Here is a 25,483-nt window from a genome sequence, read left to right as displayed (position 1 = left end):
AAGAAAGGAAGAGAAAGAAAGAAACAAAAGAAAGGGAGGAAGAAAGAAAGAAAGAGAAAAAAGAAAAAGAAAGAGAGAAGGTAGATTCGTACAGTGGAAAAAGCCTTGGATTTGAAATTAGAGGATGTGAGTTTGAATCACAGTTCAGTCATTTCCCATCTCTGTGACTCTGGGTAAGGGATTTCACTTCTCTGGGCACCAGCTTCTTCATCTGTATAATCAGAGGGCTAGACCCTTCCAATTCTAACTCTGTGATCCTGTATGTACATATATATTTAGATGACTAAACTTTAGGTCTGGACTTGGGATTTAATAGGTTTGGGGAACTCACTCTACCAACAGATCTGTGCCTTGTTCTTTAATTTATCGTAGAGGGTTATCTAGAGCACTGAGGAATTAAATGCTTTCCCAAAATCACAGTCAGTGTGCATCAGAAGCCAGACTAGAACCCAAGTCTTTGTGGCTTTAAGGGAAGCTCTCTGTGTATTATGTCAGTCTGCCTTTGTGTGTGCATATATATACATACTTGGGCACTTGAAGGAAACATGATTTTGGGGGAGTAAGTATTCCTTCCATTGACTTAGATGGCACCCTCTTTCTGACTTAGCTGAAAGTCTTTAAGTCCATCTATGGTCTCAAATTTCATTTCATTACTGTGGCCTGAAATTCCATTGTCCTCTGGTCAGTCTGGTATTGGACTTCTTCACTAGGCCTGAGCTGGTTCTCAGGTGACATGTAATCTTATCTTGGGGCCTTTCCATCTTAATAGACCCTTTCAGACCTTTTGCTTACCTTTTGAGAACTCAAGATCACAAGAAGACACTGGAGTAGGACTTTAGTATATAAAGTTCACATTTCCTAAGGTGCATACTGAATTGATAATAGCTGTGATTTGAGGGGCTGGAAGGGGCACTACCAAAGATGACCAAAGATAAAAAATTCAGAAAGTGGGTAAGCCAATTGGATAAGTAGAAGCCAGTTGTAAAAGTTACCCTTTCTTTAACATAAAGGATGCCTCATTCTAATAAGCTATTGATTTGCAATAGTTCAGAATATGAACAGATCCTCACTCTCAATCCCCCACTTTCACCCCAGATACAAAAAGTTAAGAGGTGCCTGGGATCCCAGTGAGGTGGCATAATGGGTAGAGTGTTGGGCCTATAGTCAGAAAGACTTACCTTTCTGAGTTCAGATCTGGCCTCAGACTCTGTGTGACTCTGGGCAAATCACTTCATCCTGTTTGCCTCAGTTTTCTCAACTGGAAAATGAGCTGGAGAAGGAAATGGCAAACTACTCTAGTATCTTTGCCAAGAAAACCCAGCGGAGTCATGAAGAGTCAGACATGACTGAAATGACTAAACAACAATGAGATCACCTTGAGGACCTGTAACTTTATACTTGTGTGGCCCTGAGTAAGCCATTACCTCTCTGAGCCTCAGTTTTCTCATCTGTAAAATAAGGAGGTTAGATGAGATGATTTCTAAGGTCCTTTCCAGCTCTAATCCTATGAAACACCCAAACCAAGGATAGGTACCCACCACCCATTTCATTTCTAGCCTACTCTGCTTTCACTTGGCATTCCTTTCTACTCCAAATGAGTAGCTGTGAACTGATTTCTGACCTGTCCTCTGGGCTTTTTTTTTATCAAGCTGAGATGTTTGAGAAGTCTGAGCATCTAGGCTGAGAAATCTGGGACTCAGGTCATTACTTTAGCCAGACTTCCTATTAATCATCACAACCAGAAAATGTTTAAATTAAGGCTGATCCTAGTCTCCCCTCTAGAAATAGCCTGAAGTGATGGACCCTCCTGCCCAGGGGTAGAAAGGGCATGGTTGCCTTGGGCTCTGACATGTTGACTGGGTCACCTTATGCCTTTTTGTAGTCTTTAATTAATAGATCTTTGCTCCTAAAGCTGCAGAGGAAGAAGGCTGGTTTGAGGAGATCCTGATCCTCCATGCCCAGACTTGCCAATTTTCTCTACTTCTCTGAGAGTTCCCTGGAATCCTCTGGGAGGTCTGAACTTGGCATATTGGAATATCCTTTCCTGGTCTGGATAGAGAATAGAAGAATAATATGATTCTACATGATTCAACTCTTTGGACCAAATCTCCAAGGAATTGAATATGTAGACTTTCTTAGTCTCTCCCGGCTCCTGAATTGACAGTGGCTCCCTGGTCAGGTTTGTGGGTCCTTGGAGAGAATGGTCAAGGGCAAAATGGCTCTGTTCTGTGATCCTCCTTCCATGATAATCACTGGCATTTATAGAGAAATTTTAAGTTTTTGCCAAGCACCTCCCAAAGGTTATCTTATTTGAACCTCAAAATAACCCTGTGATGTGGGGACTACAGGTGTTGTTGGCCCCATTTTGGAGATGAAAAAACTGAAGTGCAGAGCTCCTTAAGTAACATGTAGGGAGGAAGGAGATCTTAGAGGTCATCTAATCCAACCTTCTTACTCTACAGATGAAGATACTGAGACCCAGGGAGATTGGGATGTGCTCAAGATCACAAAGACTATTCTTTCTACTACACTCTCAACATTGATGGACAGCCTCAAGGTAGGGAAGAATGATGAGAAGGTTCAGTCCAGAGCTATTTGTTTAAAGTTATGTAGCCTACAGGGTAAGTAGGTTCTGGTGTCCCTTGTGGAGTTAAAGTTGGTGAGTGACTTCAGGCAAGACATGGGCCTCTGCCAAGAAATTTCTCTCTCTACCACTGAACTCTCAATTTATCAAACCATATGGAAAAGTGCCAAGGAAGAAAGATAGAATTCTTGTCTGTGGATTGTTACCACGTGCTTATGTGTATGGGTCTACGTGAGTACCTGTCATGTTGCAAAGCTAGAAAGGTTGTCATAAATAGCAGTTAACATGTACAATGATCTATACAAACTGTTGTATACCTGTTATCTCATCTAATCTTTATAATAGCCCTGGGAGGGACAAGTCCCATTTATAGGAAATTATTCCTATTTTATAGGAAAGAAAACTGAGGCCCCACAAAGGGGCCTCAAGGTCAAGTCTAGTAAGAGATAATTACGTAAGACAGGACCCAGACCTAGATTGTCCCACTTCAAGTTTCCAATTCCACCATACTGTCTAAGGTTTTGGGACATCATTTAGGGGTTTGGGCTAGATGGTCTGTAAGGTCCCTTTCAACTTTAACCTTTTATTCTTTTCGTTTAGGAAAGGCAGTCTAGTACAGTGGAATGTTAACCTGGGAGTCAGAAGCCTTGCGTGTGAATCCCTGTTCTAATTCTAGTTGAATAACTTTAGGGCAAGAAGCTTCACTTTCCTATGCCTCATTTTTCTCTTCTGTAAAATGGGGACAATACCTATTGGCTCCAATGCCTAAAAGAAGCACTGTGTGGAGACTGTTCTGGTGAACTCTACCCCTCTCAGTGGAGAAAAGGGGTGTGGGAGGCCCACAGACATGAAGCAACTTGCTCAAAGTCACATAGCAGCAGATGTAAGACTAGATTCCAGGTTTCCTACATGTCTCAGTGTGCTCAGGTGTGTGTGTGTGTGTGTGTGTGTGTGTGTAAGCATGTAAGTATGTATGTGTGAGTGTGTGAGTATGGGTGTGCATGTGTATGTATATGTGAGTGTATGTGTGTGTGTATGTCTGTGAAAACTTCTGTGGAACTTGGAGAGCTGTCAGTAGGCCAATAAGCATTTATTAAGCACCTGTGAGGTGCCAGGCACTGTGCTATACTCTGGGGATAAAAAAAAAAGAAATCTGTTCAACTGTTCCTATAGTCTGAGCTTTCCATTTCAGCAACATGTTCTCGTGGGAAGTGCACTAGATTTGGACCTGGAAGACCCACATTTGAATCCCACACTGTTTGTACGACCTTTGGAAACTCACTTCCACTTTTGGGGTTTCCATTTCCTCATTTGTAAAGCAAGGGAACTGGACCAGATGCTCTAAGATTCCTCCCATCACTAGGCCTGGGATCCCACCAGTGTGTATGTATAGTATTGTGACCCTCTGAGCCTCAGTTTCCTCTTCTACAAAAAGGGGAGTTGGACCACATTACTACTGATTGAGAGAACTGTTTGAGAGCTGGAAAAATACTTAGAAGGTCACTGATTCTCTAAGGTTCTTTCTAACTCTAAAATCCTAAACTCTGTGGCCTGCTCTCTTCCAAGGGGATTTATCCCCTCAAGGGTGTATTTCGCTTCCTCCTTTCCTAGGCTGCTCACGCCATCATGAGAAATCTGTTCCCCAGATTTCCACTTCCTAAATGGGGGTGGTTCACATGGTCCTTGTTTCTAAGATCCCAGGTCACCTAGACTTCCTGAACTGCAAGGGAGCAGAAGGTGTGGGAGAATCAAGCACAGTGGGTCAGGAATCTCTTGGGCTTTCAATCTTGTACAGTTTTCCTACTTTGGGGTTGAACAGGTGACACATGCACTGAGACACACACACACACACATACACACACACACACACACACACACACACACACACACAATGCTGACAGCTGAGGTGGGAACAGCCTGCAATAGCTCCCGAAGGGGACAGCATCATTATCACACCAGAGTTGGCTGGGAAAGAGCAGATGGAGAGTCTTGAGGGGGTCCTAACCTGAAGTTTATGCAAACTGGGAAATCAATAGATTCTTTGACTCATCCTACCTGAAGCTGCCAGCAAGGCTGAATCTCTAAGGGATAGGCTTGGTTACCATAGTGACAATGGGGAGGGGGGCTAAGGAAAGAAGAACACATGTCCCTCAAGACCATCCCTCCTTTTTCCAAAGGAGAAGGGTCCTCTCCAGGTCATTTCATTCATTCCTGTCATTCAAGGCAAGATAGAACCAATCCTAGGCCATTCAGAAAAGGACATTTTCTGGATATGAAATTGGATTATCCTTCTTAGATACCATCAGTCCCCACAGAATCTTAGAACCAAACTGGAGGAGATACCACTGAGGTTCATCTAGTCCAATCTTGGACCAGTTATGTGAATGATCTCACCAATGGTCTCCCGACTTCTGCTTGAAGAATTCCCCCAGGATTGGCACATTGGCACACCTCTCCTCATTGTTCCAGAGGGAGCCTGGACCTGTCCAAGGGCTCATTTTAAATGGATCATCTATGATAGGGAACTGTGTGTGTACACGTGGGAGGTAGTGGTTATGGGGAGATTAATAAGAGGAGCAAGAGTCCTCGTAAATCCTAGTGATTAAGAGACTGTAAAAAAATTCTTTTCAGGTTTCACCAAGTTGGGCAGAGTGAGCTGACTTTGAGCCCAGAGGGATGCTTTATATTAAAAAAAAAAATGTCTTAAAAACGACTTTTGCAGAGAGATGACAGGAGAAGCAGGGCAAGGGTTGGGAGGAATAAATGAAAGAGGCTACTTTAGCTCATGAGGAAAAAAAGGTCTCTGGCAGACACATCCTACCCCAGAGAGGGGCTGCTCCAGTGAGGGAGGCCTCCCGGAGGGTCAGACCTCTCTGCTTCATGGGCTTTGGTTTCCTTAGGGGCCTTACTTTTCTCAGTCCATTGCTTCTGGTTGAATAAAACTAATGGGAGACACTTCAGTTTAGGGTCCCAACCCCCTACTGGTATATTATCTGGGAAAATGAATTACAGTCTGATTACCTCAGGGGGTTAATTAGCCTCAGTATAGCGTGGGTGCCCTCTAGGAACAGGATAAAAAGGAGAGATCTGCAAGGATGCCGCTGTCAGGTAGCTGGGACAGCTCCCTAGCTGTCAAGGCTGGCCTGGGTGCAAAGCAGCAGAGGGGGCCGCTGGTGGGAAGGAGAGGGAGGGGGCCACTGGTCAATTTCTACCCAACATCCTTTGCAGTGCCCAGAGAGCTGGCTGCTGAGCTGGATGACTGCTAATGTAAAAGATGGAACTGTCCAAGCTCGCAGGTCAGCACACATGTCAAATTACTAGGATCAGAGAGAAAGCACGGATCTGTAGACGTGGCTCAGGGAGCGAAGCTGTTTTGAGGCACCAGCTGGAGACAAACACCATTCTCTAGCAGAACAGTGTCTCAGGTTAACGTTTCTTTCTTCAGCCTGATGACAGTCAAAGGAGAAATTCAGAGCACATCTGTCTTGGCCCTTGGAGCCAGGTTTGGGGGAGGCAACCATCACATAAAAAACGTTTTTGGGGTGCTTAAAGTTTCCCATGGTGTTTTCCTCATAATGACGCTGTGAGGGAGGGAATGTGATTGTTACTGTACCCATCTTGCAGATGACGGATGAAACTGAGGTTCAGAGAACATGGAATCACACAGTCTAAGCTGGGAGGGACCTCAAAGGCTACTTCATCTAACCCAGGAGTGGGGAAGCTGAGACCTCGAGGCCACAAGGCCCTCTAAGTCCTCAAGTGTGGTCTTTTGACTCAGTCCAAATTTTACAGAACAAATCCTTTTATTAAGGGGATTTGTTCTGTGAAGTTTAAATTCAGTGAAAAGGCCGCACTTGAGGACTTAGAGGGCTACATGTGGCCTCAAAGTCGCAGCTTCCCCACCCTGACTCTAACCTATAACTGGAAAGAAAGCCTCTTGAAAACATCCTCGGTGGATGGGCAGCTAATTCATTCATGTGAAAATCACAAGAAAGAAGGAATTCCTTACCTCCTGAGAGCATCCTTTCCACTTCTGATCATCTCTAAGACATTAAAAGGTTAAGTGGCTCATTCATAGTCACACAGCTAGCAATGCTGAGGCCAACGTTTGCCTTTTAAATGAATTTGGATCCAGGTGAACTTGCCTACAGCTTCCCTAGGGGGATCCAGATTTTCTTTAACAAGGGATCTTGCTGTTTTGTGAATGTACTGAAACTGATACCAGGCAGGAAAAAATCTAGATTGGGAGGGGAGGGGGAGAAGGTTTCCTATTCCCTGTCCAAGTCAATCCATCTGTTAGGGCAGGAGGTATGATTACATTAATGATGATGATTAGCAGTATCTAGGTGGCACATTGGCAAGAGTTCTGGGCCTAGAATCAGGAAGAATTTAGTTCAAATCTGATCTTGGATACTTACTATCTGTGTGACCCTGGGCTAGTCACTTAACCTCTGTTTGTCTCAGTTTCTTCAGCTGTAAAAAGGGAATAAGAATAGTACCCTTCTCTCAGCACTATGTAAATGCTATTTAATGATATTTATATAAATGCTATTTAATAATATATTGAATAATATAAAATTTTAGGGAAGGGAGTAATTATTTAAATGTAATATAGTCTAAGACTCATAGGATCATAAAAGTTGGAACTGGAAAGGACCTTAGAGATCATCTCATTACATCTTCCCACTTTAAAGAGGAGGAAACTGAAACCCAGATAGTATGATTAATCAATCAATGAAACCTAGATAGTATGATTAATCAATCAATGAAACCTAGATAGCATGATTAATCAATCAATCAAGATTTATTAAGTGCCTACTATGTGTCAGGCTCTGTGCTGAATGCTAGGGATATAAAAAAAGAGCAAAAGACAGTCCGTGCCATCAAGTGGCTTATGGATTCTCAGGTCCAAATTTCTCTGAAGTGGGCAGAAAATGAACAAGATCTGCTTCCTTTGTACAGACAGGGAAACTGAGGCTGGAGGGAGGGGAGTGAGCCATCTGAGGATTCTATGGTTCATTTTTTATGAGGCAGAGATGACACAGTATCTTCCTTTGCTCTACATGGTGGACAACAAAGCTACCTGCCCAGTCTTTTATTCATCCCAACCATTAGAAAATATGCAATTAGTCTCCAGCTACAAATGACAAGCCATGAATAGCAAGCTGCTAAGGATGATGAGCAGACAATGCAGTCTCAAGTAAAGTACACCTATTTCTCTCTGGGCCATTCAAGCCTGGGTGCAGCTCTATTTTCTTATGCATTATCTATTCATCTTCCTTTGTAATCTGCTATTCAGGAAACATCATTTTTCTGGGTAACTAATTACCTGTTTCTTCCCATTAAAATGCACAAACAAGTTGGGACACAGAGAAAACCCTGAGAATGAGCACTGGGGCTAATCTGGTCGCTGCCTTTATTTTCTTATTCCAGTTTCAGCTTGGTGATTCTAAGCTAATGGTAGTCACCAAAATTCCATTTCTGCTGAGAAAAGCTAGACCTTTTCTGTGAGACACTCACCTACTGTGGAGTCAATTTCTCATCCCCACCTGGCTCCGTTAGCATGGCAGGGAGGACAGGCTGTCTCCATCACTGTCCCCCAGGGTTGTATGCACATGTACATACACAGAAGCATGGATGGATGGCCGGAAGCTCTCCGTGTGCACTCCCTAGCTGCATTCACACACACACGCGCGCGCGCACACACACACACACACACACACACACACACTCCACAACTGCATGTACACAAAAGCTACTTTTGAATGCTCTGCTGTACCTATTTTTGTATCCCTGCACACCCCACACTTTGTATACCCTAATACACACTGATGCACAGTTAGCTTACTGCCTATGTGACCTTAAGCAGTCATTTCTCTCTGGGTCTCAGTTTCCTCATCTGTAAAATGAGTGCATTTGACTAGATGTTATCTAAGATCCCTTCTAACTCTTAAAGAATAGTCTCCAAGACCTCTCTCAGCCACAAGTCCCACAATACAGCCTATATATCTGATTTTATTACACAGTCTTCTGTACCAGCTAGTAGGTTTGCTAGCTCTTCCCCCAAACTCTTAATTGGTGCAATTAAGGGTTTTCTCTATCCATTAATAGGCAGGAAGGTTGTCCTTTGTGTGGAACATTTACTGAATGAGAAGAACTCTTTCTTGAGGGAAGAAACCCCAGTGAAACCTTAATGGACTTGATGTATTGATGATAATGGTGGGGATATATGAAGTTAAATAAATGCCCCGAATCATATCACATTTTCTGCCTCTCTGTGGAATGGTTTTGATTTACGGGGCCTTCTTCACCATTTTGCATTCAGGCCATCTGGCTGCCTTGTTTAGAATGCTCTCCCTCCTCCACTCTACCTGTAACCTCCTCTCTTCAAGACTCAGTTCAAGGGCCACTTTCTCTGTGAAGCCTTCCTTGATTGCCTCCTCCCAGCTCAAAGGGTTCTTGCCTCTCTCAACTTACAGCACCATGGAACTTTCCTCTCTGCTTCTATCACACTCTTCTGTGTACTTTCCTTAGGAAAGGAAAGGAAACAAGCATTAAATTGTCCACTATGTGCAAGTACCTTATAGACATTATCTTCTCTGGTCCTCACAAAACCCCTGCAAGATAGATGCTATTAGTATTCCCATTTTACAGTTGAAGAAACTGAGGTAGGCAGAGGCAAGAGTGAGACAGGAGATTTGAACTTAGATCCTCCTCATTCCAGGCCCAGTGCTCTATCCAAAGTGACACCAGCTGCCTTATAGGACTATAAGGATTTAGATCTAGAAGAGACGATCCAAATTCCCTCCCTACCTGTTTTTTCAGAAAAGGAAACTGAGGCCAAGGTTAAGTACCCAGAGTCATATAACTAGCATCTGAGGCAGGATTTGAATCTGGGTCTTTCTGATTCCAGGTCTAGTCCTCTATCCATTATACCTTGCTACTTCATATTCTATTTCCTCTTAGCAGATTTTAAATATTTTAAGATTAGGGGCTATGTCTCTTCTCCTTCTTGTATGCCAAATGCCTAGCCAGTGCCTTGCACCATAGTAGATGTTTAATAAATCATTATTTGAATTGCATCTATACCATCATAGGCTTCAGAGTTGGGAAAGACCCCAGATCTAGTCCTAGGATCATATATCTAGAGCTGGAAAAGATGCTAAAGGTCATCCAATCCAATTCCTGCATTTTACAAAGGAGGAAACCAAGGGCCTGAGAGTATGTGACTTGCCTGAGGTCATATAGGTAGTAAGTGAAAGAGACTGGACTTGAATTTAGCTCCTCTGAATCCACGAACAGTCCTCTTTCCACTGTACCACAAACTCCAATGAGAGTCAGAGAGGTCTGTGATTCAAAACCAGGTCTTCTGACTCAAAATGCCATGCTTTTTACACCATAATAGGTTGCTTTCTGTGTAAGAATGTGCTATAAAAAGTGGAACCAATGAAATTTTCCAGTTTCCTTACAGAGTAGCAAAATCTATACTTAACATCCCCATAAAGTGTTAGAGATCTCTTGGGAAGACACAACCAGTGGTAAACCTCCTGGAATTAATCCTGTATGTTTACAGGTCCACAGACAAGCATACATATCCATATATACACAAAGAACCACCCTTCAATGGACACAGTGCAAAATCTCTAGAATTACCCTTGTATATATAAAGTGAAATGTCTATAAGTATAAAGCAGGGGAAAAGCTTGAATAATCTGATCCAGCTCTGCAGACAAGCATGCGTATCCATGTACACCCAAGTACATATAACACTTTGATGAAGCAGGCACAGACTCCTCTCTCTCTTTCCCACTATGCAGGATCTTGCTCTGGGCAACATCCTTCAAGCTGAACACTCACCTCTGTGATTTGAGGGTTGGTGCATTTGACATTGTGACTGGACCAATCAAGCCAGGTTGGGTTGGAGCAATGTTGATGGAGGGTACATCTGCGCTCACCACTGCACCAGCCGCACTCAAACTTTCGGTCAGCCTTGAGGCAGAGGCCACAGCTCTCTCTTTGGGCTGCACATTTGTAGAGGTGGACTGTGGAGAAGAGTGGACAGTCATTCTCTGTGCTGATGGATGGAAACTAGGAGTTCTCTTTCCCTAGTCTTTGTCCTCTCCTTCTGAGTTCATGATCCTCTGATATAAACTGTTTCATTTGTAGATATGAGACATAGCATGCATTTGGTAGTCAGTCAAGACTTGTGTTCAAATGTCTGTTGAAATGAAAATTATGTCCCTGATACTTTAGAGTTGTATTAACATGAGTAGATTTCTTAGTTTCGCTGAGCCTCAGTTTTCATCTGTGTAATGGACATAACAGCTGTAGCACTGACCTCATTGGGTTGATGTGGGAATCAAATTAAAAAAAATGCAAAGTGCATGTGCAGACCTTAAAGCGTTAGATAATCATCTGTTATTAAATGCTACCAATCATAGTTATCATGACTCATAATTATAATCAGAGTCAACTGGTATCTATATGTAATGTCTTTTTTAAGCTCAAAGTATGAGGGATTTTGTCTTGAATTTACATATGCATATATATCCATATATAAATTCAACGGACTATATATATGTATAGATACATATACATATACATATATATATTCATTAGAAATAAGAATGGACAAGACTGATTTTCCCTGTTTTACAGAATAGGAAAAGTGAGACCCATAGAGGTTTCCTGATATCCAGAAACCCCATAGGATGCCAGTGCTGGGCTCAAAATCTGAACCTTGAAGTCTCAAATCAGCAATGCTGTCTATATTCTGGGACACAGATATGGAGTTGCAGCTTGCTTGACAGCTATGCTGGAATTGCAAGGGGCTGATTGGAAAGCTGTGATGGGCCCTGAAAGACCAGTAAGAGCTGACAGTATGAGCCCCAAAACAGCTTTGCTCATGTTTCTGAGTGACTTGGAAGGCATGACCCTACTTAGTACAGTCTAGCTGTTTAAAACTTGAGTGGGATGTATTTTTTAGTTTATAAACCCCCTGACATGTGAGCCACAATAGCTAGAAATTACCTGGCTAGGCCAAAGCAATCAAATTCATTTCGGTTCTTAACTTTCTGAGTAGGTTTTAAGTGGGGTAGGTAGGGATAGTGTGTGGGCAAGCTGTGTTCTTGCCCCTAGTGTCTAGCTAGTGACTGGAGCTCTGGCCAGTTGGGTTCAGAGGTGTTTCTCTGTGGGGTTTGATAACAATACCTCTAAGGGAAGAACCATATTTTCTGATCTTTTAATATCTAATTTCTTCTAATCTTTCATTTATGATTCCTCTGCGTTTCCTGTAGACCATCCTTCAGTATCATTCCTAAAGGAACCACTTAAAGGCTTGGTGTTACTCTTTGACTTTATCCTAAAAGTTTCTTTACTCTATGAATATATATTAAATATAAATTTTAAATCATTCATATATATGTATATATATAAACAGGATTCTCTAGTGATGGGGATAGAAAGATACTAGTCTGCTTCCTTCAGTTCTGGGAGACAGTGTTGTATAATGGTTAGAGTGCAAGATCTAAAATCAATTTAATTCAATTAACATCTCTTAAGCATCTACTTTATATAATATTTATTTATTAAGCATCAATGTGCCAGACATTGTGCTAAGTGCAGGGGACACAAATAAGAAAAAGATAAAGTCCCTGCCCTCAAGGAACTTATAATCTAATGGGGGTTAGACAAGTAACAAATGGAAAATCAGAATGACCTGGGTGCAGACAACACCCAGCTTCTGACAACAGTTATGTGATCAAGGTCAGTATCTTTGATCTTAGTTTCCTTATCTGATGGATAAGTCTTATGACTATGGTACTTACCTCCCAGGATGGTTTCAAGGTTTTGATGAGGTAGTGCATGGTAAGTGCTTTGCAAACTTGAAAATGCTATATAAATGTCAATTGTTATTATCCTGCAGCCTGAGCTACAGGGATGTGGCAGCTTAGATGGGGTGGTATTTCTTTAAGCTCCAGGTGCAAAATCAAGCTCTGGGAGTCAAGCCCAGAACATCTAGCAGGGGAAATTTCTCCTGTCTCTCAGCAGGGGGGAAATTTGGCCTGGAAACTGGGAACAGTAGGAAAGCTTTCTAGCTCAGTTCTGATATCCTGATTATAAAGGATTTAAAGGAAGGGAAAAGGAAAGTCTTTGAATTTTTGGGCTATTGGAATATTGTCTCTCACCTGCCTGATAGGCACATGTTCCCTTAGAAGGGATGATGAAGTAGATGCAGATATAATTAATAATGACATTTATAATATGTATGTGGAAGCACCAGGGCTCACTCAGGTATAGATGGCCATTCTCAACCTACTGGGAATTTGCTTCATAAGTGGTTAAACCTCTAGGTGACAGAAGTTGAGTAGACGCAAGAAAATGCAGAGGATGATGGCTAGAAGAATGGCTATTACCAGTTAGGGAGGGGGAGGGATCAGGGATGTTGGCTCCAGCTCCTCATTTGAATTAAAGGAGGAAGCTATGGGTTAACCCTAATCCCTAGAGAGGGGGTGTGTGTGTGTTGTGTGTGTGTGTGTGTGTGTGTGTGTGTGTGTGTGTGTATGTGTGTGTGTGTGTAGATATTTAAATTTGGGAACACTTGAGTTACCATTGTGCCTGTCAAACATGTATATTTTTACCTTGTATTAACCTGAAATTTCCTTGACTTACTTTCTACTTTGTGTTTTGTATCTACTTCAACGTGTATATTTTATTTCTTCTGAGCAAATATAAACTCCTTGAGGGTAGGCATTACTTTGATTTTTCCTTTGTGATCACAGCACTGGGTGCACAATCAGCACTTAATAAACTCTTATCTGATCCATTGTCATTTAACTCTACTCTCATAATATTGGTTGTATTTGTAAAGAAAATCCTCCTTGAATTGAGTCTATTTCAGTTGTGAGAGTCAATTCAGGGTCTGTGAAAAGAATATGGATATTAGAGTGAAGACATCTGATTAAGTGGTATGGCGGTTGATACTAGATCCTGGCCAGGGACAGCAGCCCTAGTGAAGAGACTCTTTTGAGATTCAGCTTTTATGAGTAAATAGGGCAATAGTTAAGAGGACTTGGGTTTGAATTCTGCCTCAGACATTTGATAACTGTGTAAATCATTTAACCCAGAAGCTCCTGTTGTGCCTCAGTTTTCTGTAAATCTGTCAACTGAAAAGGATGAATTCAATGACTTCTGAGGTCCTCAGCAGCTCAAAATCTATGATCCCTTTTGCGACTTGTGAGCCCAGTGCAGTCATGGATTCAACAGGATCCCATTATAGGTCTAGGTACCTCTATTTAGTTACAAAATAAGATCAGAGCTTTATGTCATAGAGCAGGTCAAGGTCTTTGCTCCCTTTCTCTGCCCTCATAGGTCCCATTGCAACCTTGTTCCTTCCTTCATTTGGATTCAGTTCCTGCTGATGGTTTGGGTTGGGGCTCAAGGACAAGGGTGGTGCTATTTGATAGGTGATGAGCTATACACTAGAAAAGTTGGGGTAACCTGGTTCCCAAATCCCCAGAGAGAATTCCCTCCCACCCCCATACCACTCTTTCTTCCTAAACTTTCCTTCCCCCATGCCTCAGGAGAATAACTTTGAAAACCCTCTTTGTGTAATGGCCCTGGCCAAGTGGACAAGAAAACAAGTTTGATGGAAAACATTGTCTCAATTTCCAGGGAAGCTGGCAGGGCTCTCCTGCCCGCAGTTCTAACAGATGTGATTCCACAGAACATTTCAAAGGCCCCATGAGTCAAAGGATAACAAGGAGGAACCAGCAAGCCATGCAGGAAAGGCTCTGTTTCTAATAAAACATGGTTCCCCACATGAACCCCTTTGATGGCCCCAAATTTTACTTGTGGATCCATTGAACTGTTCCCCAAACAGAGGGCATGCTTTCTTCATGGCACAATGGTTGTCTGGATCTTCTCCCTCCTGCCTTGCCCTTACCCGGGTTGTTAAGACATCAAAATACAACCAGAAAGTTGTCACTTACCTTTTAGGTTTTCTGGATTGTCAATGACAAAGTTGCCATTCCATACCACAGCAAAGTCCACGGCCAGATTGCTAATGTCCATTCCATCATATTGGTACTGAAGGGAAAGAGAAGCAGTCATGGCTTACCAAGATGTGGTCACATGCCCCCAACCTAAGGTCAGCCAGAAGTCTCCATCCATCTGAAGAATAAGGTAAGCCCTACGCCAATAATACTGGTGTTTTGGGGGAAGGCATGGAGCTCAGGGGAGAAACCCACAGATTTGCTCATCCTTGGATCAGCATAAATAAGAATGGGAGATCCTCAGGGGAACCCCATCCCTGTCCCATTCACCATCATATCTCTACTATGCCTCTGTCATTAGTCAATCCACCTAAATAATCCCCCCAAATCCTTCGGTGGCTTCCCAGTACCACGTGATAAAATCCAAACTCTTTAGCTTGGCTGTCAAGGCTGGTCCCAATAGGACCCCACCTAATCTTCCCAGTTTTATTTCCTTAAATGAACTCTCCATCCTAGCTGGATTGATATATTCACTGTCCCTTGAATATGTCTTGTATGAGCCCTGCCTCTTTCACTTTGCTCAAACTATTCCCAAGCTTTGAAATGTCTCTCTTTGCTCTACCTAGCAGGCTACGTCAACTGCCTCCCTCTCCCACCTTCATATATTCAGTCCTACTCATTCAAATAAAGTTACATTTCCCAGGCCACCTATCCTAAGTGATCTCTCTCTTCTTTGAACTTTGGAGCTCCCATTAACCAGTCCTCATGTTGACACTGACCCTATGCTGTCCTGTGTTGTCTGCTATCTTTTCAAGTGTATCTATTTTTTTCTCCAAGTAGATTGTAAAACAGGCCTTATGTAAAGCGGTTGATCAATAGATGATTACTGACAATGGGCTCCTGGGAATCCTTTACATTTTCTCCATTATCTTTAGGGCAAGATAAAGATTGTCCTGTACCTGAAACATGTATTTGTTAACTCACGTGGATACGGGGAACCTCTCTTATCCACATCAAAGTGAACTGTGGCTAGGGAAGATACAAACTAAAAAGCTATGATATTTGGTGGTGGGATAGGGTAGTCAGCCTCAACGACCGGACCTATTCTGTGGAAATCTAGAGTATAGAGGACTTTAATTGTTCAGTCATTTTCAGTCATATCTGACTCTTTCTGACCCCATTTGGGATTTTCTTGGCTGAGGTACTGGAGTGGTTTGCCATTTCCTTCTTTAGAACATTTTACAGATGAGGACACTGGGGCAAACAGGGTTACGTGACTTGCCCAGGGTCACACAGCTGGTGTCTGAGGTTGGATTTGAACTTGGGAAGATGAGTGTTCCTGACTCCAGATTTGGTGCTCTATGCACTATGGCACCACCTCACTGCCCCTAGTATAGAAGACTAGGTCATGGTTTACATCAGTCACTCAATCTATAAGTGATTATTATCTGCTATTGGGCAGCTAGGTGGTGCAGTGGACAGAGAACCAGTGCAGGAGTCAGGAGGACCTGAGTTCAAATCTCACCTCAGACACTTGGCACTCACTAGCTGTGTGACCTTGGGCAAGTCATTTAACCCCAATTGCCTCATCCTGGGTCATCTCCAGTCATCCTGATGAATATCTGGTCACTGGATTCAGATGGCTCTGGAGGAGAAGTGAGGCTGGTGACCTGCACAGCCCTCCCTCACTCAAAACAAAGTTAAGTGCAAGTCATGTCATTATTTCTCTGATGGCATGGCCTTTTTCGGCAACGAAGGACGAGCACACATATACATTATCTGCTATGTGCCAGGCATTATTCTAGGCACTGGGAATATAAGTACAAAAAAATGAAACCATCCATAATTATGATGATGATGAGAGTGAGAATGTTTATAATACTTTAAGGCTTCAAAAGCGCTTTATCCGTGTTACCTCATTTGATCCTTGAAAGAAAACAGCAAGGTAGGTGCCATTATTCTCCCCATTTTACAGATAGCGAGGAGGTTGTTAGAGGTCAAGTAACTTGCCTAGGGCCACACAGCTAGTTTGAGGCAGGATTTAAATTCAGGATTTCCTGATTTCCAGGTTCTGCCTTACCCATTAGGCACCCAACTGCCTCATCTACTTGCGGTGAGAGGGTGGGAGAAGTGGGGAAACGGGCTACATTCTACTGGAGAAGATAACGAGGACATATATAAATCTATACTACATTAACATAAAATGAATAAATACCCATATCTAAAAAGTAGTTCAATACAAGATAGTTTGGGAGGGAGGCCACAGCATATACACATGTATATCTCATAATCTGGTAGCCTTCTCATGTTACTCAATTACCTGAATTCTCTTCCTTCTCAAGTGATCCTCCCCAAACTTATCTGCATGTATTTTGTACCCCTCAGGTAAAATGTAATCCTCGAGAGAAGGATTTTTTTATCCTCAATGCCTGGCACAAAACCTTGCACACAGTAGGTGCTTACTAAATTGTTCAGTGGATTGACTACACCTCACAGCTGGCCTCTCCTTCTCTCCCATGGGCCATTTTGCCTACCCCCTCTTCCCTGGCCCTGGACAATATTCTATTTAGGACAAATACCCACTGACTTCTTGTGCACAAGATCTGTCCAATCCCCAAGTATTGAGATGTGGTCCACAGATAAATCATCTCCTACTGCCAGTGTAATAAGGACCTTATGATTCTCCCTCCACTTAAAAAAACTGCTTTATGTTTTGGACCAGATATCAGAATATAGGTCCATATCTGCCTGGAATGCCAGAGAGGTACAGTGGAAAGGGCTGACTTTGGAGTCAGAGGATTTTTGCCTTTGTCACTTACTATGTGTGTGATCACTGACAAGTCACCTAAGGTCTTTCGCTCTCAGTTTCTCCATCTGCAAAATGACAGCCTTTTAATGTCCTTCTGACTCCTATATCTTTGATTCTGCGATCTCTCTGCTAGGCTCACGATGACGAACTCCAGGAATCTCCTATCCTCCAGGCTGCCCTGGGCTCCTGGCACCTATCTATTGAGCATGTCTCCAATTGGGATCCTGTCCAAGCAACCCCCATCCCCTCTTCTCCCTTTGTTGTGCTGAGTTCCTCTCTCATCCCTCCTTTCCCTTGTGCCTGGCGGCTTTCCACCGATTACAAATTCTATCAAGCACCGGTGACCTGGGAATCTGACAGCTCCCAGATAAGAGGCCTCAGATTCTCTTTATCTCTCCCAGGCGAATTAGCTTCCCTCAACACCTCTGTCACTTCACCCCCACAACACACACATCTCCGAGCTGACCCCCCACCGTCAGAGACAGGGAGTTGGCAGATAAAAAGATCTTCTCTGGGCTAGTATTATAATTAAACACCTCCCAGCTCTCTGTCTGGCATCCAGGATTAGTTTAACCCTTGCTGCTCAGGAAATTCTTTACTTCCTCCTCCTCCTCCCTCACTTCCTCTGGTTTTTCCCTCCCTTTCTTCTCTCTTTCCTATCCCAAGGTTTGATGGAAACTGAGATCTATGCTGGCTTTGGTTCTTTCGGCCTTGGATGGAGATGTCAAGATTACGTGGAAGGAAGTGAATGATGTTTCAGAAAAGCCAATCTAACTCATCTCCTCCAGTCCCGTATGCCCCAATCCTAACATTGAAACTATGGCTATCCTGCTGACATAGTTTACACAGTGCCATGGTGTAGGTCCATGACTACTCAGTGTGGTTTCTCCTCTGTTCCTTGGATTTCTGGGTGAGCAAATGGAAAAGGGGCCCTTCTTACTGAGCTGTTCTGGCACTGGACACTGGAGCTGTTGAAGCGAAGGGCGGGGACACGGTAGATGATTCCCTGGATGTTGAGGACACACTCGTAGCCCCGCTGGCCAGACTGGGGTTGAGGCAAATTTCGGGCTTTCAGGGCGATTGGCTTCACCTCCCCAACTGGGATCAGGATCTCTTCAGTGGGCACCAGTTGGGGGCAGTCCTGGAGGGAGAAAGAAGATAGAGTTCATCGCTTCTATTTGCATCATCTATTTGCACATGACTCGGGACCCCCAGACTCAGCTCAGTTCTCAAAAGAACATAAGGCCCAGGGAACCATTGGTGCATTGATGCTTCATGTGTTTAAATGACCCCTTTTTAAGATGATTATTATACTTTGCTGTCTTTGCTTTGTTCCAGGAGGTCACTCAAGACAGATTGGTACAGTGGAAAAAATGCTGGAGCTGGGTTCTAATCCTGGTTCTGTCACTGGCTATGTGTGAAATCTTGGGCAGGTCATTTAGTAAGTTTGAGCCTTGCTTGTGTGTGTGTGTGTGTGTGTGTGTGTGTGTGTGTGTGTGTGTGTGTGTGTGTGTGGAGGGCATAGCACAAAGCGGGGTTAGGGCAGAAAGAGAATCAACTCTTAAACAGAAAAGAATGAGAGTTGACTTGGCCCAGAGGGGCAGGTGGGAGTGACATGGCAAAGGCAACATAGTGGAGACAGCTTAAACCAGGCCTAGATGCTAGAAAGAGAGAAGTGGGGATAGTTATCCCAGAAAGCTATGCTAATGATTTATGCACAAATAAGGCTATCTTAGGATAAGATACACATGTTGAGGAACTGATGTGTTAATAGAGGAAAGGGATTGGAACTGTGATTTCACTGGAATAGCGCAATAGTTCTCAAACTATCTGGTGTCAGACTCTTCTTATGCTCTTAAGAATTATGGAGGACTCCAAAGTTTTGTGGGTTATATCTTTTGATACCTCCCATATTAGAAATTAAGATGTCTTCATAAAACCATGAAAGTAGTTTAAACCTTAGGGACTCCCTGGAAGGTTCTCTGGTCCAAGGACCACATTTTGAGAGCCACCGGTACTGAGAATTCCCAAATGAGGACAGGCCCTCCCCTAATGTAGGTCAGCTCCAGAGAGTTACCTAGAGGAGCAGCGTCAACCTCAAATAGAAATGGGGGCCTTTAAGCCATGTATAAGGATCCCTGTGGGCTCCTGTGTTGACTTAGAAAGTTACATGATAACATTATCCACACATCGTATTTTTATTTTGTTTAACATTTTCTAATTACATTTTAATCTGATTCTGGCCAAACTCGGCAGTGCTGTGGGTCTCATGCAGGCTGTGGGCCATTTAATTGACACCTCTGGCCCAATATCCTGAGAAATAAGTGACTTGGCCAGAGTCACACAGCCAGCGTATGATTAGATGCCATGTATTTCTCCTGGGCATCAAGGCCAGTTCTTTTTCTATTATACCAGGCTGCTTCTCTGCTGATGAAACTCTGTTAAAGTCACCATTCATATCTGAAGACCACAGATTTAGAGATGATATCATCTAGTCCAGGGTTCTTAAACTTTTTCCATTGGCAACCCCTTTTTGTGTTTTAGCAGCATTCATTGGCGTTGTGTGGAGTGAAAGCATGTGCAGTGCAAAGTGTGCCATGCTTTGTGTTCAGAACCAAGGCTGCAGTGAAGTTGCCCGATGCAGCATGGGTAAGCAGTGGCAGATTAATCATGCATGTGGTTTTTAATTAATTTTTGCTTGTTGCACTCTCAGAAACATTTTACTGTTACCAAACTTTTCATGACCCCATAAGGGGTTGCTACTCACAGTTTAAGAACGGGACTCCCAGTAACCTGCCCAGAGTCATAGAGGTAACAAACTCCAGAACCAGGGTTAGAACATGGGACTTTAGCCTCCAAATCCAGCTCTCTCTTTTCACTGCTTTATCTGTTATGAATGAATGGAGGGATGGATGGGCAAGTAGAGGTTCTGGGTCCAAATTCTGGCTGTACTTACTATCCATCTGTATGACTTTGGAAAAACCAACTTGAATCTGACGTTTAGTTTCCCTCAATTATAAAATAAAAGGTAATAGAATCTTTCTAGTTTTAGACTCTATGATGGGCCTACCTATCAATATTTACAAATAATATTTGTAATAATTACAAATAATATTTACAAAAGGCTTAGCACAATTCTTGGCACACAGTAAGAGCTTAATAAATGTTTGTTTCCTCCTCCATCCCTATTTAGGCAAGGATTAGTAGCCATCATTAAGAGACAAATATGCTTTTCCTGTCTTCAGAATGTTGAGACATGGGCCAGTAGATAATTACTGAGAAGGGTAGAAGAAGAACACTTTAGGGGGAGTGAGAGCTAGACTTCTTGCCAAGGTATATTTTATCTCAGGTTGTCCTAGGAGAAATCTGTGGCTTTAATGTGATTTGAGTTCAAGTCCCATCATGGATGTATACTTGACTACGTGATTTTGGGCAAGCCTTTCAATGTTCTAGACAACTCTCTATGTTGCACAAGAGATGCGGATCCGCCCTGGTAGAATGAATTTCCTTACCAGGAGTTTTCAGGTCATTGATATGCACTACAGGCCAAAAAAAAAAAATTTACATGTGGGTAGGCAGAAGAAAAAATGAATTCTCTGTCTCAACTCTCAGGGGCTTTGATAACTGTCATCACAGCATGTGTGTGTGTGTGTGTGTGTGTGTGTGTGTGTGTGTGTGTGTGTGTGTGTGTGTGTGTGTGTGTGTGTGTGTGTGTGTGTAGGAAGGGTGATGACAATTCACAATTTAGGAAATAAACCAAAGGCATGGATTTTTATCTCCTGAGACACAGGACCCTCACGTCTCTCTGCCCCCTCCTACCATTCGGAGGCTCTCCTTTCTCCCTTTGCCCCATTTCTGCCAGCTGACCCTCTCATGCTCCCTTCTGCCAAAGGCATCATGTTATCAGTAGCTTCAGCTTTCCAGCTCCGGCTGAGCCTGGCTTTCCAGGAGGTGGATCGAGCCCTCCCAGCAATGCTCTAAACACTTGCTCGGGCTTTTTATCTCGTTTAATTACCAGGCCCTGCGTGAATGCCATGTTGCTTTGGAAAACAAAAAAAGAAATAGAATAAAATGTGATTTTGGGGAGGAGGGGCTGAGGGGGAAGACAGGGAGAGACATTTATTCATGCTTGTTGGGTTTGCTCTACCTTCTTTCAAGTCATTCGCAGGTATAGGAGAAAGAGTATCAGGCGGAGCCAGGAAACTGAGACTGGAAGTCTAATGTTGCCATTTCTTTTTTAAATAGCTCGGTGGCTGTGGGCAAGTTAACTAGTTTTATTGACCTTGTTTGCCTCAGTTTACTCAACGGTAAAATGAGTTGGAGAAGGAAATGGCAAACCACTTTAGCTTCTTTGCCAAGAAAACCCCCAGTGGGGTCACAAAGATTCTGACAGGACTGAACAGCAAAGATGACAACAGGCACTTGACTTCTCAGGGACTGAATCACAGTTGATGATTTGCATTACCAGAAGGAGTTTTCTTCTTACTTTTCTTAAAAACAACAAAAACCAAATGCTCCAAAGGCCCCACAATTGCACTGTAGGCCTCAAAACTTTGAGGCTACCAACAGATGACCCGTCTTTCTGGAAGGGTCCCCTACCATCTGCTTATCAAACCCCTCAGCAGAGGGGCAAGGATTTAGAACAACTGAATGATTCTGCCACATGAGAAAGATGGCAGCATGGTGAAGAGGAAAGAACATGATATTAGGGTCAACAGTCTTGGGTTCTATTCCCAACTCTCATAAACTACTAAGCTATTTCTGCTTTTTGGGTCTCAGTCTCCTCATCTATAAAATAGGCTGGCAGGGGTAGGAGTGAGGGGAGGAAGGCTAAATCAGATAACCTCGAAAGTTCCTTCTGACTCTCACTGGCTGTCGTCCATTCCTGGAATTCTCTCCCTCCTCATTTCTATCTCCTGGCTTCTCTGGCTTCCTTCAAGTCCCTTCAAAATCCCACATTCTCTGAAGAGCTTTTCTTGATCTCTCTTAATGCTAGTGCCTTCTTCTGGGATTAGCTCCAACTTATCTCGTTCATATCTTGTTTGTTCATATTTCTTTGTGTATTTTCTCCTATGGTAGCATAGGCCCACACGTGTAGTAGAAAGAGCTTTGGCTTTAGAGCAGAATCACCTGAGTCAGAATCCTACACTTGTGTGCCGTCTTGGGGACTCAGTTTTTTTATCTGCAAACTGAAAGGGATGGAGAAATGACTTCTAAGATCCCTCTTCCAGGTCTGTATGTAGAAGCAACGAGCACCATTCCTTGCAGGCTGTAAGTCTCCTACAATATTCCTGCTTTTACCACTTCTGTCCATGCATAAGCATATACCTACCCATGCATACAAACACTGACGCCTTGTTAGGGACAGGAAAGAAAATAATTACATTGGGTGATGCAGAATGCAAAGCATTACTAGGAATGTCTACTGTTATGAGGGATCTTCACAGCCTGCTAGGGTTGGGAGATACCACTCAAGATCATCTTATATCTACCCCCACCCATCCTGCCCCTTCCCTTTTAGATGGACTCTCATCTAACTAGGCCCATGCCCTGTCTCCTGCCTAACTCCCGTTCTCTATTCGTAATCATGGTAAGCACAATAAGGAGGCTTGTTAAAGTTGTCCTAGAAGACTCTAGGGAAGGTGATGGCCTCAAAGATGGATGTCCAGGAGCCCAGGGAGCCATGGAGCCCAGGAAAAGGTGGGTCCTGTGGCTCAGCTCCGTTCAGCAACGCTTCACCAGCTCCCAGAACTGGGGCCACTTCAGTGTGTTGAATCAACTTCTATGTGGAAATGGCATTATCTTCACCCACTGGACTTCAAAGGGGGAGCGGAGCCGGCATCCTGGGAAGCTAATCGGATTTATTTAGTCCTATCTCTCTCCTGGGATAGGGCGTAAAGAAGATATTTATGTGTCTACAACACGCTAGGCCTGGTTTAGTCATGGAGGAAGATGAGCTTTTAAAGTTAAAAGCTGTTTGCACACCTACAACCCTGAAGCGGTAATGCTGTGTCATAGGCTGGACCCAGCTTGAGCAAGAAGAGGCTTCCTTCCAGGGTCCCACCTCCAGGGTTGCTGAGCATGCATCTGGGAGAAGGGATAGTCCTATGTACAGCTTTAAAGGAAGCTCAAGTTCTTTGAAAGAGACTGGTCAATTTCCTCTTTTATTTTTTTGATGGGGGAAAGGGGGGGTTGAATAATAGTGCTGTAAGGTTTGCTCATGTTAGCCAGATGGCAAAGTGGATAGAGCCTAGAGTCAGGAAGACCTGAGTTCAAATCTGACCTGAGACACTTCCTAGCTCTGTGACTATGGGCAAGGCACTTAACTCTGCTTACCTCAGTTTCCTCATCTGTAAATGAGCTGGAGAAGGAAATGGCAATTTCTCAATATTCTCCAGTATCTTTGCCAAGCAAACCCCAAATGGGGTCATGAAGAATCTGTTATGACTGAGCAATATTTCAGTCAAGGATGGCCAACATTTTTACATATGTTATCTCAACCGATCTTCACAACAGCCTGGTGCTATTAGCAGCACCATTTTACAGACGAGGAAACCGAGAGCTGGAAAGGATTTTGGAAGTTTTGAGCTTTATAGGTTGAGGAATGGGAGGCACAGAGAGTTTAATGGAAACAGACCTGACCTCCCTCATGCATTTACATGAGATCTCTCCCATTCACCCTCAGACAGGCCCCAGGGCTGGAAGCCCAAGCTGACTCCCCCTCTCTAGGATCAAGGGAATCCTGAGAAAGCCCTGGGGATGGACTGGGATGCTTCCTGCCTTGTTGGAATCCCTCTCCTACTTTCCTCTCCCCTGCCTTCCCATGCGGAGCATCTGCTTTTAGGCAGAACCTTTTTTACAACTTTTGTCATAGAGACTGACCTGCAAAGCATTGAGAGCATGACTTGCCCAGGGTCACCTTGTCACTGTGTGTCAGAAGCAGGACTCTGAACCCTGGTCTTCCCATCTCCAAGGTCAGACCTGTACCCTTTTCAACTCCCTACCTCTCATCTTACGTGTAGTAAGCATTTAATAAATGCATGTTGAATTAAACGAGATTGTATTGGGTTGAACTGGATAGTTATTAATGAAATTTGGTTTCATGATTCTGACTTATAATCCCTCTGATTAGACACATGCACTTGCACACATGGACACATATACATTACACAGAGTGGAACTGAAGTCTCATAGTGTTAGAAAGGAATTTTCTCAAACCCAACCACAAGCTGGTAGAGGTCTCCATGAAGTAGGGGATGTCCCACCCCTAGTCTCCCTCTGGGGCATATCTTCCCTTGCTGTGCCCCAACCTCTCTGAGGTGCTGTTCCCAAACAGAAGGTCTATGGCAGACAGCACCAAGCCCCAGGAACTAGGGTTTGCAGTGATAGGAAGTGTGATGAGCTGTTGCCTAAGGTTAAAGAAATTTTTTTTTTTTTTAGGAAGTGGCTCCTAACAACCTTCCTGACAACCTGTAGCAAAGTTAGAAGCTGGGTTTTTTGTTTCTCTCACTCCCCTTAAGAGAGGAAATCCCTGGAGAAGGGCCTAGTCAGTAAATATTAGCTGGAATAAAACCAGCTGAATATCTCCCCCTCCCCCTTCACAGACTTAGGGGAAATGGGGGAAAGGCAGAGGCTGAGTGGACATCAGCCTCTAAGTCAGGGAGCAGAGAGATGCTCAGTATGGAGGGGAGGGACTCCTGGAAGGCAGGAAGCATCCCAGTATATCCTTAGGCCTTTCTCAGGATTCCCTTGGTCCTGGGGAGGGGGAGTCACATAGCTTCTTGGGGTTCCAGCTCTGGGGCCTTTCTAAGGGTGAGAGGGAGAGATTTCATGTAAACTACACAGGGGAGGTCGGGCCTGTTTCCAATTAGCTTCTTTGTGCCTGAACCCTGCTGGTCTCCACACCCGGGCTGTGAGTTTATTTGTCTGGCTTTGTGTTACATTCATCCTAGCATCTCCCCAGCTGCAGGTCATTTTCAAGTTTGGCCTGAGGTTTCAACTTTTACTGAGTGGGGGGGAGCTCCCCCGGAGAAAGAGAAACAGCTGCCCTTTCTTGTCTAGATCAGCATTTCACTGGCCTCCCCCTCTCTCTCGGGC

General features: G+C 43.6%; 1 protein-coding gene across 2 annotated transcripts in view; it reads right to left on the bottom strand.

Annotated features, from left to right (window-relative positions):
- PLXNA2 (plexin A2) overlaps positions 1 to 25,483 on the bottom strand; it is a 350,823-nt gene that overhangs the window by 106,275 nt on the left and 219,065 nt on the right. For both annotated transcript variants that reach the window (XM_072647950.1, XM_072647951.1), the window contains exons 10-12: positions 18,327 to 18,527; positions 14,575 to 14,671; positions 10,442 to 10,626 (exon numbers count right to left, since the gene is read on the bottom strand). In XM_072647950.1, coding sequence (XP_072504051.1) covers positions 10,442 to 10,626; positions 14,575 to 14,671; positions 18,327 to 18,527 — 483 coding nt within the window. The remainder of the gene's footprint in view (positions 1 to 10,441; positions 10,627 to 14,574; positions 14,672 to 18,326; positions 18,528 to 25,483) is intronic.

The sequence above is a fragment of the Notamacropus eugenii genome, chromosome 2 (genome assembly GCF_028372415.1).
Source record: "Notamacropus eugenii isolate mMacEug1 chromosome 2, mMacEug1.pri_v2, whole genome shotgun sequence".
In the NCBI taxonomy this organism is placed as follows: domain Eukaryota; kingdom Metazoa; phylum Chordata; class Mammalia; order Diprotodontia; family Macropodidae; genus Notamacropus; species Notamacropus eugenii.
Note: the sequence above shows the minus strand (reverse complement) of the source record. Positions and strands in the feature narration are given on the sequence as shown.